We start from the raw sequence: 13805 nt of genomic DNA, 5'->3' as shown, positions 1-13805 counted from the left end.
AATAAAACATTAAGATTTATATAGATGTATGCAGCTAATCAAGATTCTAAGAAGGAACTTGTTTTAAAAAGTTCAATATTTTACAGTATACCAAATGCACGTTATACATTTTTGGAAACATTTCTCACTCTCCGTGTTTTGTGGTCTGTTACAAGGCTGAAGGGAGTAGCAGTGGGCGGTCATATTTAAAAAGAGAAAATCCTACAGATTTTACTTAGTGTGGGAGATGGCCCTGGATTGCCAGGGCAGGAAAGGAGCCAGGAAATTCTGCACCCTTCTAAAACTCAATACAGCAAGAAAGTAAATTACTATTCCGAGTATTTGACACCAGAGACATACAGGGGTGGGTAGGGGAACACAGACAGAAAGCGTTTTATATTGCTCTGTGCCTTTAATCCAGTATCTCTCATGGGCCAAACAGTCAGCATTTGACTTAGCCTCATGGTTAAGAGAAGCCGGAGGAGATAATCTGGGCCGTTTATCACCTCAGAGAATTTAAATAAACAAAATTTACAATTTTCTGCATTATGTAGACTACAAGGTCCCTTAGGCCATTGTGCATGTCTATAACCAGAGAAATATGAGAGTCCGCTGACCCTAGTCAATTGGGGTGAACTTCAAGAAATGAGTGATGTAGTTTTTAAATTTTTCTTTATACTGAAAATGTGCTCTGTTCAAAAGAGCACTGCAACTGTCCTTAGCTTTTTAATAGCTGCTTAATCAAGAAAATATAAACAGCCTGTGTCCAAAATTATGACTAATATTTGTATCTAGCTCAATGACTAATATCTCTATCTATGTTTGGCACACGGTGCCCCTCCCTTCTTTTTTCTTGCATTTTTTTGTTGTTGTTGACTACAAAGAGCTACAATTGCTTATCATACACTGAGAAGATTTGCCAGAAAGATTTAACTACAGTGCTAGATTACTGACAAACCATGTCTACATTACACCATGGCCCCGTTGGCCTGAGGTGTTCTTGCTCCATAATACAGATAAAGGTTTGCAAACAATTTTTCGTGCCTCTGGGTTATAATTCGGCAATATGGAGTCTATTAAAATAGAAGCACAGAAATATTTTACCATAAAACAAATTGTGTGCTGAAGCTGTACTAATTTATAATTATTTTATTTTTACTTGCTCTAGTCACATCAAGACTGTACTCTGCATTTAGTTAATAGTACAGGTTTGCCGAACTATGGGAGGTCAACATTGTCTAGCACATTACCAACACTTCCACTGCTTACTGGGCTCTTAGAAGACATGTAGGAGTAAATCACAGCTAAATAATGGCACAGAACACTGACAGCCAGGACTGGTGTCTGGAAACAAATTTTATGGGACCATGGGAAACTTGTCCACACCCATGACAACTGGTCATGCCAGATTATGGATGTTGCTAGATGAGAGTGTGCCAGATTAGAGAGGTTCAACCACATGACTACTACATAGTGTGGATTCAAATTTTTCATTGCCCAGTTGTGGATGGATGAAAATACAAATATCTCTGTTCATTTTTCCAATTTGAAAGAAAGCACTCATTCTTGCTCTTTGCAATTTCATTTTTCTCTGAGTTTTTAAATGTACAGAAATTTTTGTGTCTAAGCAATATTTTTGGTACAATTAAAAGAAAAGCCACTGTGCTCAACGCTGGGTCTGTGTCCAGCTCTAAGAACCAACCATGCTAGTCTGCTGTGGTTTGAGGTTCTCTCTCCCTCAGATACCTGAAGTAGTTGCACTGTTTCTGCCTGGAACATTTGTTAGTGCGTGGCTGATGGGCAGCAATACAGATTAGGCTGAGCTTTTTTCTTCCTAGTGAGGATATTGAGGGATAGATAGCAGCTAAGAAAGAAGGCTCAAGTTAAAATTTTATAACTCCACCCTGGCCTGCTGACACTAGGGGCCAGGGTTGCAACTACATAGGAGCCTGGCGGTTCGAAGGGATCCAGAGCTCCCAGGTGCCACGGTAGCCACAGTACCAGTAGTAGTGGCCAGGAGCTCCAGGCCCCTTTGAAATGCCGTGGGAGCATCGTTCCACATGGTTTCTGAGGGCTGGAAATGGGACAGTGCTCTCCTTTGGGTGGCACTAAGGGCAGATTGCCCTAGCCCTCAGGTCTGCCTCTTCTAGAAGTGTGGTGTTGCCATTCCCCTTCACACACATCCTGCCCCTGTGACTGCAGCAGCTGTTAGCTCTGCTGTTCCACTGAAATATTTTGACTCACTATCAGCACTGGATGAGAAAAGATACATACTGGAGATTCCACTGTAAAAAAATTTAAACTTGAACAAAAAGAACAGCAGATGAAAATAATCCTTATAACACCCACCCACCCACCCGCGCACACACACACGCACAAAATATTATGCACACGTGGACACACACACACACAAGCAAGAATGTGTATTTTTATGATTGGTGCTTGGAAATAGACATTCTTAGCAAATATGGATGACAGATCAATTGTAATTTATTTTCTTTTAACACTGTATCATCATAAAGAAAACTGGTATAAATGAAAAAATCTATTTCAAATATCTACATCTAAAATTTTAGGCAGTGAAAAAGCACTTTGTTGACAAGGAGTGTGGAATGATGAATGTTAATTGTCAGAAACTGCTGAATGCCTTTTTTTAGTTGCCACAAACAAATTCACATATCAGAACGAACAATACTGCTAAATATTCCTTTTTGTTGTTGTTGTTAAAACGCACTGGGGAAAAGAAAACAAAAAAATTGGAAATTCATACATCTTTCAAAATTTTGAAATTGAAGCAATATTTAGAACCATTGATGAAGAAACACTGTGGCATTGGTGTAATATACACAATGCACTTGGTTTTTTTTTTTTATCTGTAATGTACATCAAATACTTTACAACAATGCATTAACAAAAGGCAAGAAACATCTTGCTGTACAGAGGAAACCCCAAATGCAACTTGAAGCCTAGATTCACAATGAATAAGGATATTAAACAAAGTGTGAGAAGCTGTTCCCCATAAAGTATACAAACTGCTTAGTTTCTTGTGCTTAACTCTTCAGCCACATCCACTGTCATATTCACCCTCCTTCCTTCAGCCACATTCAATGTACAGCACCATTGTTTTAAACTCTATAGGCCAACAGTAAAGTTGTCCCACACCGTAATATATATATTTTTTCTTTCTAATGACTTCCACATTTAACTTTCATTTCTTTTAGCCTTCTAAAGTATCTTAAATTTTCCAAACTGGTTATCAGGGCCTTCCTATGGAACAGGCTTTAACAAACTAAATTTGCAGGAAAAAAATGTCTTGTGGTATGCATGCACATGCACAGTTCCCGGAGCTTTTGTGACTTGCCCAAGCCTCAAACCCAGGAATCTGGAGAGGCTGGATAGTGGCTTGTTTCATAGTTAAGTTCACTGTAAGGACGAGCAGCTGAATAGAAGTCGACGTAGTTGCCAGTTGATTTTAGTCCCAGATGCATGTTGTATTCGCTTGCAGGTGGGCGATGATGTACTTGATCCTCAAAGAAGGACTCATCATAGTTTCTTGTCGAATTCTGAAACGGCTGATACGGTTCATAATCTTTTCTACTGGGCTCCTGTGGAACTGGCTGTGTTGAAACCTAGAAAGATCACCACACCCACAGCTTGTTAGGTATCAGTAACACTGGGATCAAACTAGCACCAGGGTGCACATAACAACAGTGCCAGCTCATTTCAACTTGTCAGGCTGGAGAAAGAATGTTGCCAGTAATGTTTGATACTCACATTTATTACTGCTACTAACAGATGCTGGTTTGATTAAAAAGAGAGGGTTAAAGAGCAATAGCTGCAAGATTCAGCACTAGGCTATATGAACCAGTGGTTGATGTGAGCTATAATTCCAGAAGTTTGGGGCTAAACAATGCAGCTCACAACCATCTCTTCTACGAAGCCTGACAAGTTCAGTCCCTTCCTGTATCTTATTCAAATTCTTATTCTGTCTCTATATAAGCAGACAGGATTATTGGACTTAAACATCTAATAAAGGTTGCCAAGGCTTTTTTATTTAGAAAAACACTGTACCATAATTTCCAAAGCTGGGTGCTTAAAGATTAGTATTTAGGCACCTAAAGAAAAGTGGTTGGATTTTCACAGGTGCTGACACTCAGCAGTTCTCACTGAATTTAGCAGGATTTGTGGATACTCTACACTTTTACAAATGGTCTTAAATATGCATACATATGGAAAGAGGACACTGATTTAATGCCATGCAGTATAAACCTTTCCTACCTTTAAATCAAGCTATTCTCTAATATCCTTATTCCCTAATATTTAAATATTCATCACTCCTGTATTCTTTGGTACCCTTGGATCTTGTGAATCTGTGGAGGTACAGGAGAAGAACATAATGGCCATATTGGGTCAGAACAATGGTCCATCTAGCCCAATAGCCTGTCTGCCGACAGTGGCCAGTGTCAGGTGCTCCAGAGGGGGTGGGCCAAAGACAATGATCAAGTGATTTGTCTCCTGCCATCCATCTCCAGCTTCTGACTGTCAGAGGCCAGGGACACCATTCCTACCCTTGGCTAATAGCCTTGTATGGACCTAACCTCCATGGATTTATCCAGCTCTTTCTTAAATTCTGTTATAGTCCTAGCCTTTACAGTCTCCTCCGGCAAGGAGTTCCACAGGTCATCTATGCGCTGAGTGAAGACGAACTTTCTTCTATTAGTTTTAAACCTGCTACCCATTAATTTCATTTGGTGTCCTCTAGTTCTTGTATTATGGGCACAAGTAAACAACTTCTCCTTATTCACCCTCTCCACACCTGTCATAATTCTATATGCCTCTATCATGTCCCCTCTCAGTCTCCTTTTTTCTAAACTGAAAAGTCCCAATCTTCTTAGCCTCTCCTCATGTGGGACCTGTTCAAAGCCCCTAATCATTTTAGTTGCCTGTTTCTGAACCTTTTCCACTGCCAGGATATCTTTTCTGAGGTGAGGAGACCACATCTGTACACAGTATTCAAGACGTGAGCGTACCATAGATTGACATAGCGGCAGTAAGATACTCCTTGTCTTATTTTCTATCCCTTTTTAAATAATACCTAACATCCTATTTGCCTTTTTGACAGCCTTTGCACACAGCGTGGATGTTTTCAAGGAACTATATATGATAACTCCAAGATCTCTTTCCTGATTAGGTATAGCTAAATTAGCCTGTAACATATTGTAAGTATAGTTGGGTTTTTAATCCCAATGTGCATTACCTTACACTTATCCACATTAAATTTCATTTGCCATTTTGTTGCCCAATCACTCAGTTTGATGAGATCTTTTTGAAGTTCTTCACAGTCTGCCTTTATCTTGACTATCTTGAACAGTTTAGTGTCATCTGCAAACTTTGCCACCTCACTGCTCACCCCCTTCTCCAGATCATTTATGAATAAATTGAACAGGATTGGTCCCAGGACTGACCCTTGGGGGACACCACTAGTTACCCCTCTCCATTCGGAAAATTTACCATTTATACCTACCTTTTGTTTCCTGTCTTTTAACCAGTTCTCAATCCATGAAAGCACCTTCCCTCTTATCCCATGACAACTTAATCTACATAAGAGCCTTTGATGAGGTACCTTGTCAAAGGCTTTCTGGAAATCTAAGTGTAGGGAATGTGGCAGAAGGAATGCAGTGCTGCTGAAGGCTGGGAGGAATGAGTTTTCCAAAGGTCATCTGCATAAGAATGCAAAAGGTGTGCATGTGTGATACCTTTTCAGGCAAAGCCTAATGAGTATCAAGTAAGCCATGAAATTTGGTTTATTGTAAACATGTAGTTGTAAAATTACAATTTAAGCTGACACTTAATGCGGGAGTTGTAAGATCTCATCAGTGCTCTGGGTTGTTGTGGGGGACAGGGCAGTTGCCTTAGCTGTGTAAGACATTGATTACACAGGGCTTCCTGGTTTAAAGCATTGTGAAAGACAGGGGGGAGGGGTACTGGTTGAGCCAGCTTGCTGAGTGCCTTGGCCCTGCCTATGCCTTGGCCATATAGCTATAAGCCTGGCTTGACTAACCCTCCCCACCTGTTAAAAGATAGAGCTGGATACTAGGGTGTTTGTGAAACTCCACACTAGAGATACCAAGAGCTAAAATTACAGAGTGGCAGCTGAGGCCACACAGAGCTAAAATCACTGGGTTCTGCCTTAGGGCAGTCCCAAGCAGTGGGGTTAGGACCAGCGGACAACAGCAGGACCAGCGGGCGGCCAGTAGGAGCAGTGACGGCGGTAGACGACGGCGGGCGGCCGGTAGGAGTGGTGGCGGCGGTAGACAATGGCGGCTGGTAGGAGCGGCGGCAGACGACGGCGGGCGGCCAGTCGCCGTCGTCCGCCGCCGCTCCTACCGGCCGCCCGCCGGTCGCTGTCATCTGCCGCCGCTCCTACCGGCCGCCTGCCGTCGTCTGCCGTCGCCGCCGCTCCCACCGGCCGCCCGCCGTCGTCTACCGCCGCCGCTCCTATCGGCCGCCCGCTGGTCCTGCTGTTGTCCGCCGGTCCTAGCCCCACTGCTTGGGACTGCCCTAAGGCAGAACCCAGTGATTTCAGCTCTGTGTGGCCTCAGCTGCCACTCTGTGATTTTAGCTCTTGGTATCTCTAGTGTGGAGTTTCACAAACACCCTAGTATCCAGCTCTATCTTTTAACAGGTGGGGAGGGTTAGTCAAGCCAGGCTTATAGCTATATGGCCAAGGCATAGGCAGGGCCAAGGCACTCAGCAAGCTGGCTCAACCAGTACCCCTCCCCCCTGTCTTTCACAATGCTTTAAACCAGGGAGCCCTGTGTAATCAATGTCTTACACAGCTAAGGCGACTGCCCTGTCCCCCACAACAACCCAGAGCACTGATGAGATCTTACAACTCCCGCATTAAGTGTCAGCTTAAATTGTGATTTTACAACTACATGTTTACAATAGACCAAATTTCATGGCTTACTTGATACCCATTAGGCTTTGCCTGAAAAGGTATCACACATGCACACCTTTTGCATTCTTATGCAGATGACCTTTGGGAGACTCATTCCTCCCAGCCTTCAGCAACACTGCATTCCTTCTGCCACATTCCCTACATAAGTATACTATATCCACTGAATCTCCCCTGTCTGCATGTTTGCTAACCCCTTCAAAGAACTGTAACAAATTAGTAAGACGTGATTTCCGTCTGCAGAAATCATGTTGACTTTTCCCAACAAATTATGTTCTTCTACGTGCCTGACAATTTTATTCTTTACTATTGTCTCAACTAATTTGCCCGGAACTGACGTCAGACTTACCAATCTGTAATTGCCAGGGTCACCTCTAGAACCCTTTTTAAATATTGGTGTCACATCAGCTATCTTCCAGTCATTAGGTATGGAAGCTGATCCAAAGGACTGGTTACGAACTGGTGTTAACAGTTCTGCAATTTCCCATTTGAGTTATTTCAGAACCCTTGGATGAATGCCATCTGGTCCTGGTGACTTATTAACATTAAGTTTATGTATTTGTTCCAAATCCTCCTCTAATGACACTTCAGTCTGGAACAGTTCCTCAGTTTCATTTCCCACAAAGGACGGTGCAGGTTCGGGAATCTCCCTGACATCCTCAGCCGTGAAGACGGGAGCAAAGAAATCATTTAGTCTCTCCACAAAGGCTTTATCGTTCTTGATTGCACCTTTTGTATTTGTATTGTCTAAGGAACCCACTGCTTTTTTTAGGAGGCTTCCTGCTTCTAGGCCATGTATACACTAGCCCAAATCTGCGAAATGGCCATACATCTTTGAAATACATATTCAGCGCCTCATTAGCATACCGCCAGCCACAGCTCGCTGCCACGCGGCTCGTCCAGACAGGGCTCCTTTCTGAAAGGACCCCGCCAACTTCAAAATCCCCTTATTCTTATCTGCTGTTAGGAATAAGGGGATCCTGAACTTGCCGGGGTCCTTTCAAAAAGGAGCCCCGTCTGGACGAGCCGCTGCAGCTGCCAGCATTCTAATGAGGCGCTGAATATGTATTTCAGCGCTTCATTAGTAAACTTTCAAATGGCCATTTGCACGGCCATTTTGAAGTTTTGGGCTAGTGTAGACATAGCCAAAATCTTTTTTGGCTTTTCTTATTACAGTTTTACACTTAGGCTACGTCTACACGTGCACCCAACTTCGAAATAGCTTATTTCGATGTTGCGACATCGAAATAGGCTATTTCGATGAATAACGTCTACACGTCCTCCAGGGCTGGCAACGTCGATGTTCAACTTCGACGTTGCTCAGCCCAACATCGAAATAGGCACAGCGAGGGAATGTCTACACGCCAAAGTAGCACACATCGAAATAAGGGAGCCAGGCACAGCTGCAGACAGGGTCACGGGGCGGACTCAACAGCAAGTCGCTCCCTTAAAGGGCCCCTCCCAGACACACTTTCATTAAACAGTGCAAGATACACAGAGCCAACAACTAGTTGCAGACCCTGTATATGCAGCACGGACCCCCAGCTGCAGCAGCAGCAGCCAGAAGCCCTGGGCTAAGGGCTGCTGCCCACGGTGACCACAGAGCCCCGCAAGGGCTGGAGAGAGAGTATCTCTCAACCCCCCAGCTGATGGCCGCCATGGAGGACCCCGCTATTTCGATGTTGCGGGACGCGGATCGTCTACACGTCCCTACTTCGATGTTGAACGTCGAAGTAGGGTGCTATTCCCATCCCCTCATGGGGTTAGCGACTTCGACGTCTCGCCGCCTAACGTCGATTTCAACTTCGAAATAGCGCCCAACACGTGTAGACGTGACGGGCGCTATTTCGAAGTTACTGCCGCTACTTCGAAGTAGTGTGCACGTGTAGACGCAGCCTTAGTTTGGTAGTGTATGTTTCTTTCTATTTACCTCACTAGGATTTGCCTTCCACTTTTTGAAAGATGCCTTTTTACTCCTCACTGCTTGTTTTACATGGTGTTAACCCATGGTAGCTCTTTTTTCAGTCTCTTAGTATGCTTTTTAATGTGGCGTATACATTTAAGTTGGGCCTCTATTATAGTGTCTTTCAGAAGCTTCCACGCAGCTTGCAGAGTGTTTGTTCTAGTCACTCCGGCTTTTAGTTTCTGTTAAACTAACCTCCTCAGTTTTGCATAATTCCCCTTTTTGAAATTAAATGCCAGAGTGTTGGACTGCTGAGGTGTTCTTCCCAACACAGGAATATTAAGTGTTATCACATTATGATCACTATTCCCAAGAGGTCCTGTAACAGTGACCTCATGGACCAGATCCTGTGCTCCACTCAATACTACTCTCATTAGTCAATCACATAAATAAAATTGAAGTCTTTAAATGATTTGTTCTTGCACAGCACAGAACAGCACAAAGTTTTGATACGGGAAATTTCAAACTACAAGATGCATTTTACGAACCTCTGCAAAGTAGCTTCTAGATTGGATGTTTTCCTATAAGATATGCTCTAGTTGAAGCATACCTACTGCAGTCCCAGAGGCAATTAATTCAGGGAAGTTTTATGGCCTGTGGTACCTCAGGTCAGATGATCACAACAGTCCCTTGTGACCTGGTTGGCCAGGGTGAGCAAACATTTTACGTTGGGCCCCACTTTTCATCCCTGAAAATAGCTGCACCCCCCGCACCCAAAAACCTGTTTAATGTAATCCAAACCAACAGAAATTTCAGTTATGTTCATAGGAGAAAAAACCCTTTTGAGGCATGCAAGAAACTAAGTCTGTAGAATGTAAAAACTTTATTAATCAACATATAAATGTGCTAAATGTGCACAAAACCAGTAACATAGGTCAACATTTTTAATAAGATGGATCAGCCTGAGACCCAGAAGCCAACTGCACTGTGCCCTCTTATGAAATTTCAAGCCCCCTCCAAGGGGGTCTGCCCCCCAACTTTGTGCACCTCTGTGAATCCATTCTTTTTGCTTTGCAGCTTCTATGTAAGCATAGCTAGCTTTCCACCACTGCATCCCTTGAAATATTTGTCCTTTTCCAAAGGCTAGAGATCACAGCTCATTCTCTCACAAGGACCATGTGTAGCTTAAGCTTGTGCTAGTGCTGGTCCCAGACCTGCCAACATCTTTCTTTCCTCTAAGCAGGAAACTGAGAGAGAAACAGAGAAGGTAAAAGTCCTGAAATAATCTACATACCATACAGTGCTGTGTGATCCTCGGTTAAACATTTTGTTGGAATTTTTAAATACCATTTTAAAAGCCCCTTTAAATCTTATTGAAAGTACTTATATCCCATGGGATGCATTGTGGTGTGTTTTAACATAGCTATGCAATTGAGGCTGATTTATGATGTATAGGTGTCCTGGGGAGGAGAGAGAAGATACAGTCATGCAGCTGGATGGAAGGCAGCTGTAATTCAGTGACCATGCTTTGAGATAGCTGGCAGAGAAACCCGGCAGTGCTCACTGCAGTGCTTCCAACCCCAGCATTGGGGTGGCAATGGGCCATGGCTGCACAGCAGTCTTGACAGAAGTGCAGATTAGATCTGCAGAAGAACTATGGTAACTGCCTCCCCTAACCACACTTCCTCACTTCTTCTTTCGCTGCCTGGGCATAACGCCCCCCAAGAACCTTCCTTGGCTGATGCAACTCTCAGCATAGGTCTCACACTCATAGCCATCAGAGAACTCCATATGTAAATCCTGCTTTCTCAGCTCACTCTGGTTGCCTGTAGGAGCATTGTACCTTCAATGAGAAGACCACTGCATGCCACTTAGCATGACCTGACATCAAATACTGCTGCCTGGCAAGACCTACAAGGCCACTGCACCAGTATTGTGGCCAAACAGCATGCCAGCATCACCCATCAACAAGCAATGACATTGAAGTTGGAAGCAGGTGCTCATCATTAAAGGGTGTGGTCAGCACCTTATGAGATGGGGCTCACTGTTGGCACAGCAGCAGTGGTTTTAGTTCCCCTAGGTGCCACTGCTTTGTTAGTAAATCGCTGTTGGATCATGGCCAAATCATTGGATGCCTTAGAATACAGATTTGGATATCCCAACCCAATGGAATGTAGTTGTGTCTAATGTTGAAAAAGCACCCACGGACCTGAGACTACAGCTTACTCACCACGAGACACTTTTTTGCCTGTACTGACCTCACATAGGACAATTGTAATCATCATAAATGCTGACTGCTGTTGGAAATGAAACTCCCTGGGTGCTACATCAGCTCATATATTTTGGGAGTGACCTGTAATAAGACTATAGCCAAAGACACAACTTGATATTGGATGCTAAGTTGGAGTCCTCCCCCTTTATCTTTTGTTCTCAGATATAGTCCTGAAGCCTGGAAATTACCCAGCATAGTGGGGCAGGATGACCACCCCATTAGCTAGAAGGGAACAGCCCCTTCTGGCAGCCATTTTGTATAGAGCTTGGCCCCTCCCAGTCACCTGACCAGAAGTCGGTGGGTGGGGGGCAGGCCTATAAAAGCCCTGGCTGAGGACTCAGTTGGGGCTGAGCCTCTATAGGGTCCAGAGCATGGTTCTGTGCTCCCTGTCTGAGGGCTGGCCTCTAGGGAGCCAGAAGATGGTGCTGGGCTCCTAGCCTGGGAGATGGAGGACTGGCTGAGAGAGGCCAAGATCTGGACTGGGCCACCTTAGCCCCTGTCTACCCTGACACCCTGGTGCCCCCAGTGGAACCTTCCTGGAGCAGATCAGCCAGACCTGGAGGGCTGACCAGAGTATATGCCACAGCCTCAGGTGGTGGGAGAATGCAGGCCTGGATTGGGGCCAGCTGGACCTGGTACCCTGCAAGCCCTGAGATGTCAGTGGACTTCAGGTATGTGCTGGGGAGGGTGGGGGGCGTGACTAGGGGTAGAGTGGACTAGTTAAAGGCCCTTGGTCAGCATGTTGTGGTCTGGATTCTCTGCTGACCCATGCAGCAGGCTGTACTGCTGCAAGCAGGGCTGGGATGCAGTGGAGTGGGTGGGCCTGTGTCATCCTGCTACCTACTTGCCAGACAGTAGTCTCCCCTTTTCTCCCAGCGTGGGCAGAAGGCTGTGTTTGTTTGCTGCCCTGCCCTGTGCTAGGGCTGTCCTGAGACTGTTTGCTTGTTGTGCTCCCTGAGTGAGGGCCTTGGATCCTTTGACTGTGATATTGTTGCCCTGCCCTGCATCAGGGTGTGGGCTCCTTTCGATGTGTGCCATCCCACCCTGACCTAGGGCTGGGGGCCATCCAAAGATTGCCTGCTGCCTTGCTTTGCTCGAGGGCTAGGGCTCTTCTGTGTGTTTACAGTTCTGCCTTGCTCTAGGGCTTGGGCTTTTGTGGGTTGCTGCCCTGCTCTGAGCTAGGGCTGGGGGCTGCCAAGGACTGGGGGCTTGCTGTCACCCTGACCTAGGGCTAGGCCCTGACTTGAGCTGATTTCCCCTAACACCTGCTTGAGGTAAAGCAGGGGGCTTGAGCTGTTGCCTCTCACCCACCTGAGGCAAGGTGGGACCCCCCCCCCCCAAACTAGGGACTTGAGGGTTGTTTTGGACATCCATGGCAGCGGGGCGAGATGGCAGCCCACTGAGCTGGAGAGGGAGGAGCCCTTCCGGGAGCCTGAACTGGCTATACCTCGTAACAAAGAAACATGGCTCCAATGTGCAGGTATGGTAGCTTAAAAAATTAATCCCACAGACATAGAACAGCTGATTGCCACCAAACATTGATGCCTGGCTAAATGATATGGCTGATAGTGTAGCTAACACTCTGGCATTCTGCAGAAGGGGAATGCCCAAATATATAGAGTAATTTGGGCTGACATTTTTACATGTCAATGATTAAGGTAGATTGCAAAGAGCTATGTTGCTTTGCTTCCCTCCGTTTCACCTAACCCTCTTTATTTCCTTGGAGTAGTGTGATAAATCTGGTCTTTTGGTATATTTGTAGATTTTGTAGAACGAATAAACTAGAAATACAAAAACCCTTCAACCCCCTTTGTCCTACCTAAAATTAGACACTGATGTAAAAGTATCCTAATTTTCTGAAATTACTATGAATTGTGTTCACTGCACCTCTGGGACTAGGCCTATTTGGGAGCCTGAACATTCGGGCTTGTCAAAAGTGTTCCTCAAAACCATCTTTGACCGAAAATTAAGTTTTGAATTAAACATTTTTTCCTGTCAAATTCTGCTTTCCATGGAAAACTTACACTTTCTGTCAAGATACCAAACACCTAGCAACTGAAAAGATTTTTGGTTTTCAAACTACAATTCCCATGAGAAATTGTGGGAGTGTTTCTGAATCAAAATGTTTGGCTCTCATCCAAATTTTCTGCAGCAAAGACTCCATTTTCTGACCAGTTGTACTCAAATTGGAGTTATGTACCTGACAAGTTTGTGCCATTCAAAATTTTTTGACTTAAACTTGCTGTCTCATTTCCCTTCCTGAAAAATGGATATAACACCTACATACTTCATGGAATGTTGCAAAAATTAATTCTTGAGCACTTTGAGGTCTGTGAATGAAAGGTAGTGTTTAAGTGCAATGGAGCATTATATAGCATAACTTAACAAAGGTCTACAATAACGTGACAAGGCTTGGATGGGTAGCCATGTTTGTCTGTATCTGCAAACACAAAGAGGAGTCATCTGAGGTGGGTTTTACCCATGAAATCTTATGCTCAAATATAGCTGTTAAGCCTTTAAGGTGCCACAGGACTCTGCAATAATCTGAAAGCACTCTATTTATGGAGGGTTCTGGAAATGCTTTTGTATCTCCTCAACTCCATACACAGCAATATTAGATGCATTCATTTCTATTTTAATCAAGGGTATTAACTTGCCAATTATGGTATCAGTTATGGTATTAGTTAAATACA

General features: G+C 44.4%; 1 protein-coding gene across 1 annotated transcript in view; it reads right to left on the bottom strand.

The window, feature by feature from the left end:
• Positions 1–2470: 2470 nt before the first annotated feature.
• CTNND2 (catenin delta 2) overlaps positions 2471–13805 on the bottom strand; it is a 747444-nt gene continuing 736109 nt past the window's right edge. The window contains exon 20 of the mRNA XM_074985959.1: positions 2471–3608. Within this exon, the coding sequence (XP_074842060.1) occupies positions 3348–3608 (261 nt within the window). The 3' untranslated portion in view covers positions 2471–3347. The remainder of the gene's footprint in view (positions 3609–13805) is intronic.

The sequence above is a fragment of the Carettochelys insculpta genome, chromosome 2 (genome assembly GCF_033958435.1).
Source record: "Carettochelys insculpta isolate YL-2023 chromosome 2, ASM3395843v1, whole genome shotgun sequence".
NCBI lineage: Eukaryota > Metazoa > Chordata > Testudines > Carettochelyidae > Carettochelys > Carettochelys insculpta.
This window is presented reverse-complemented; position numbering and strand designations above follow the sequence as displayed.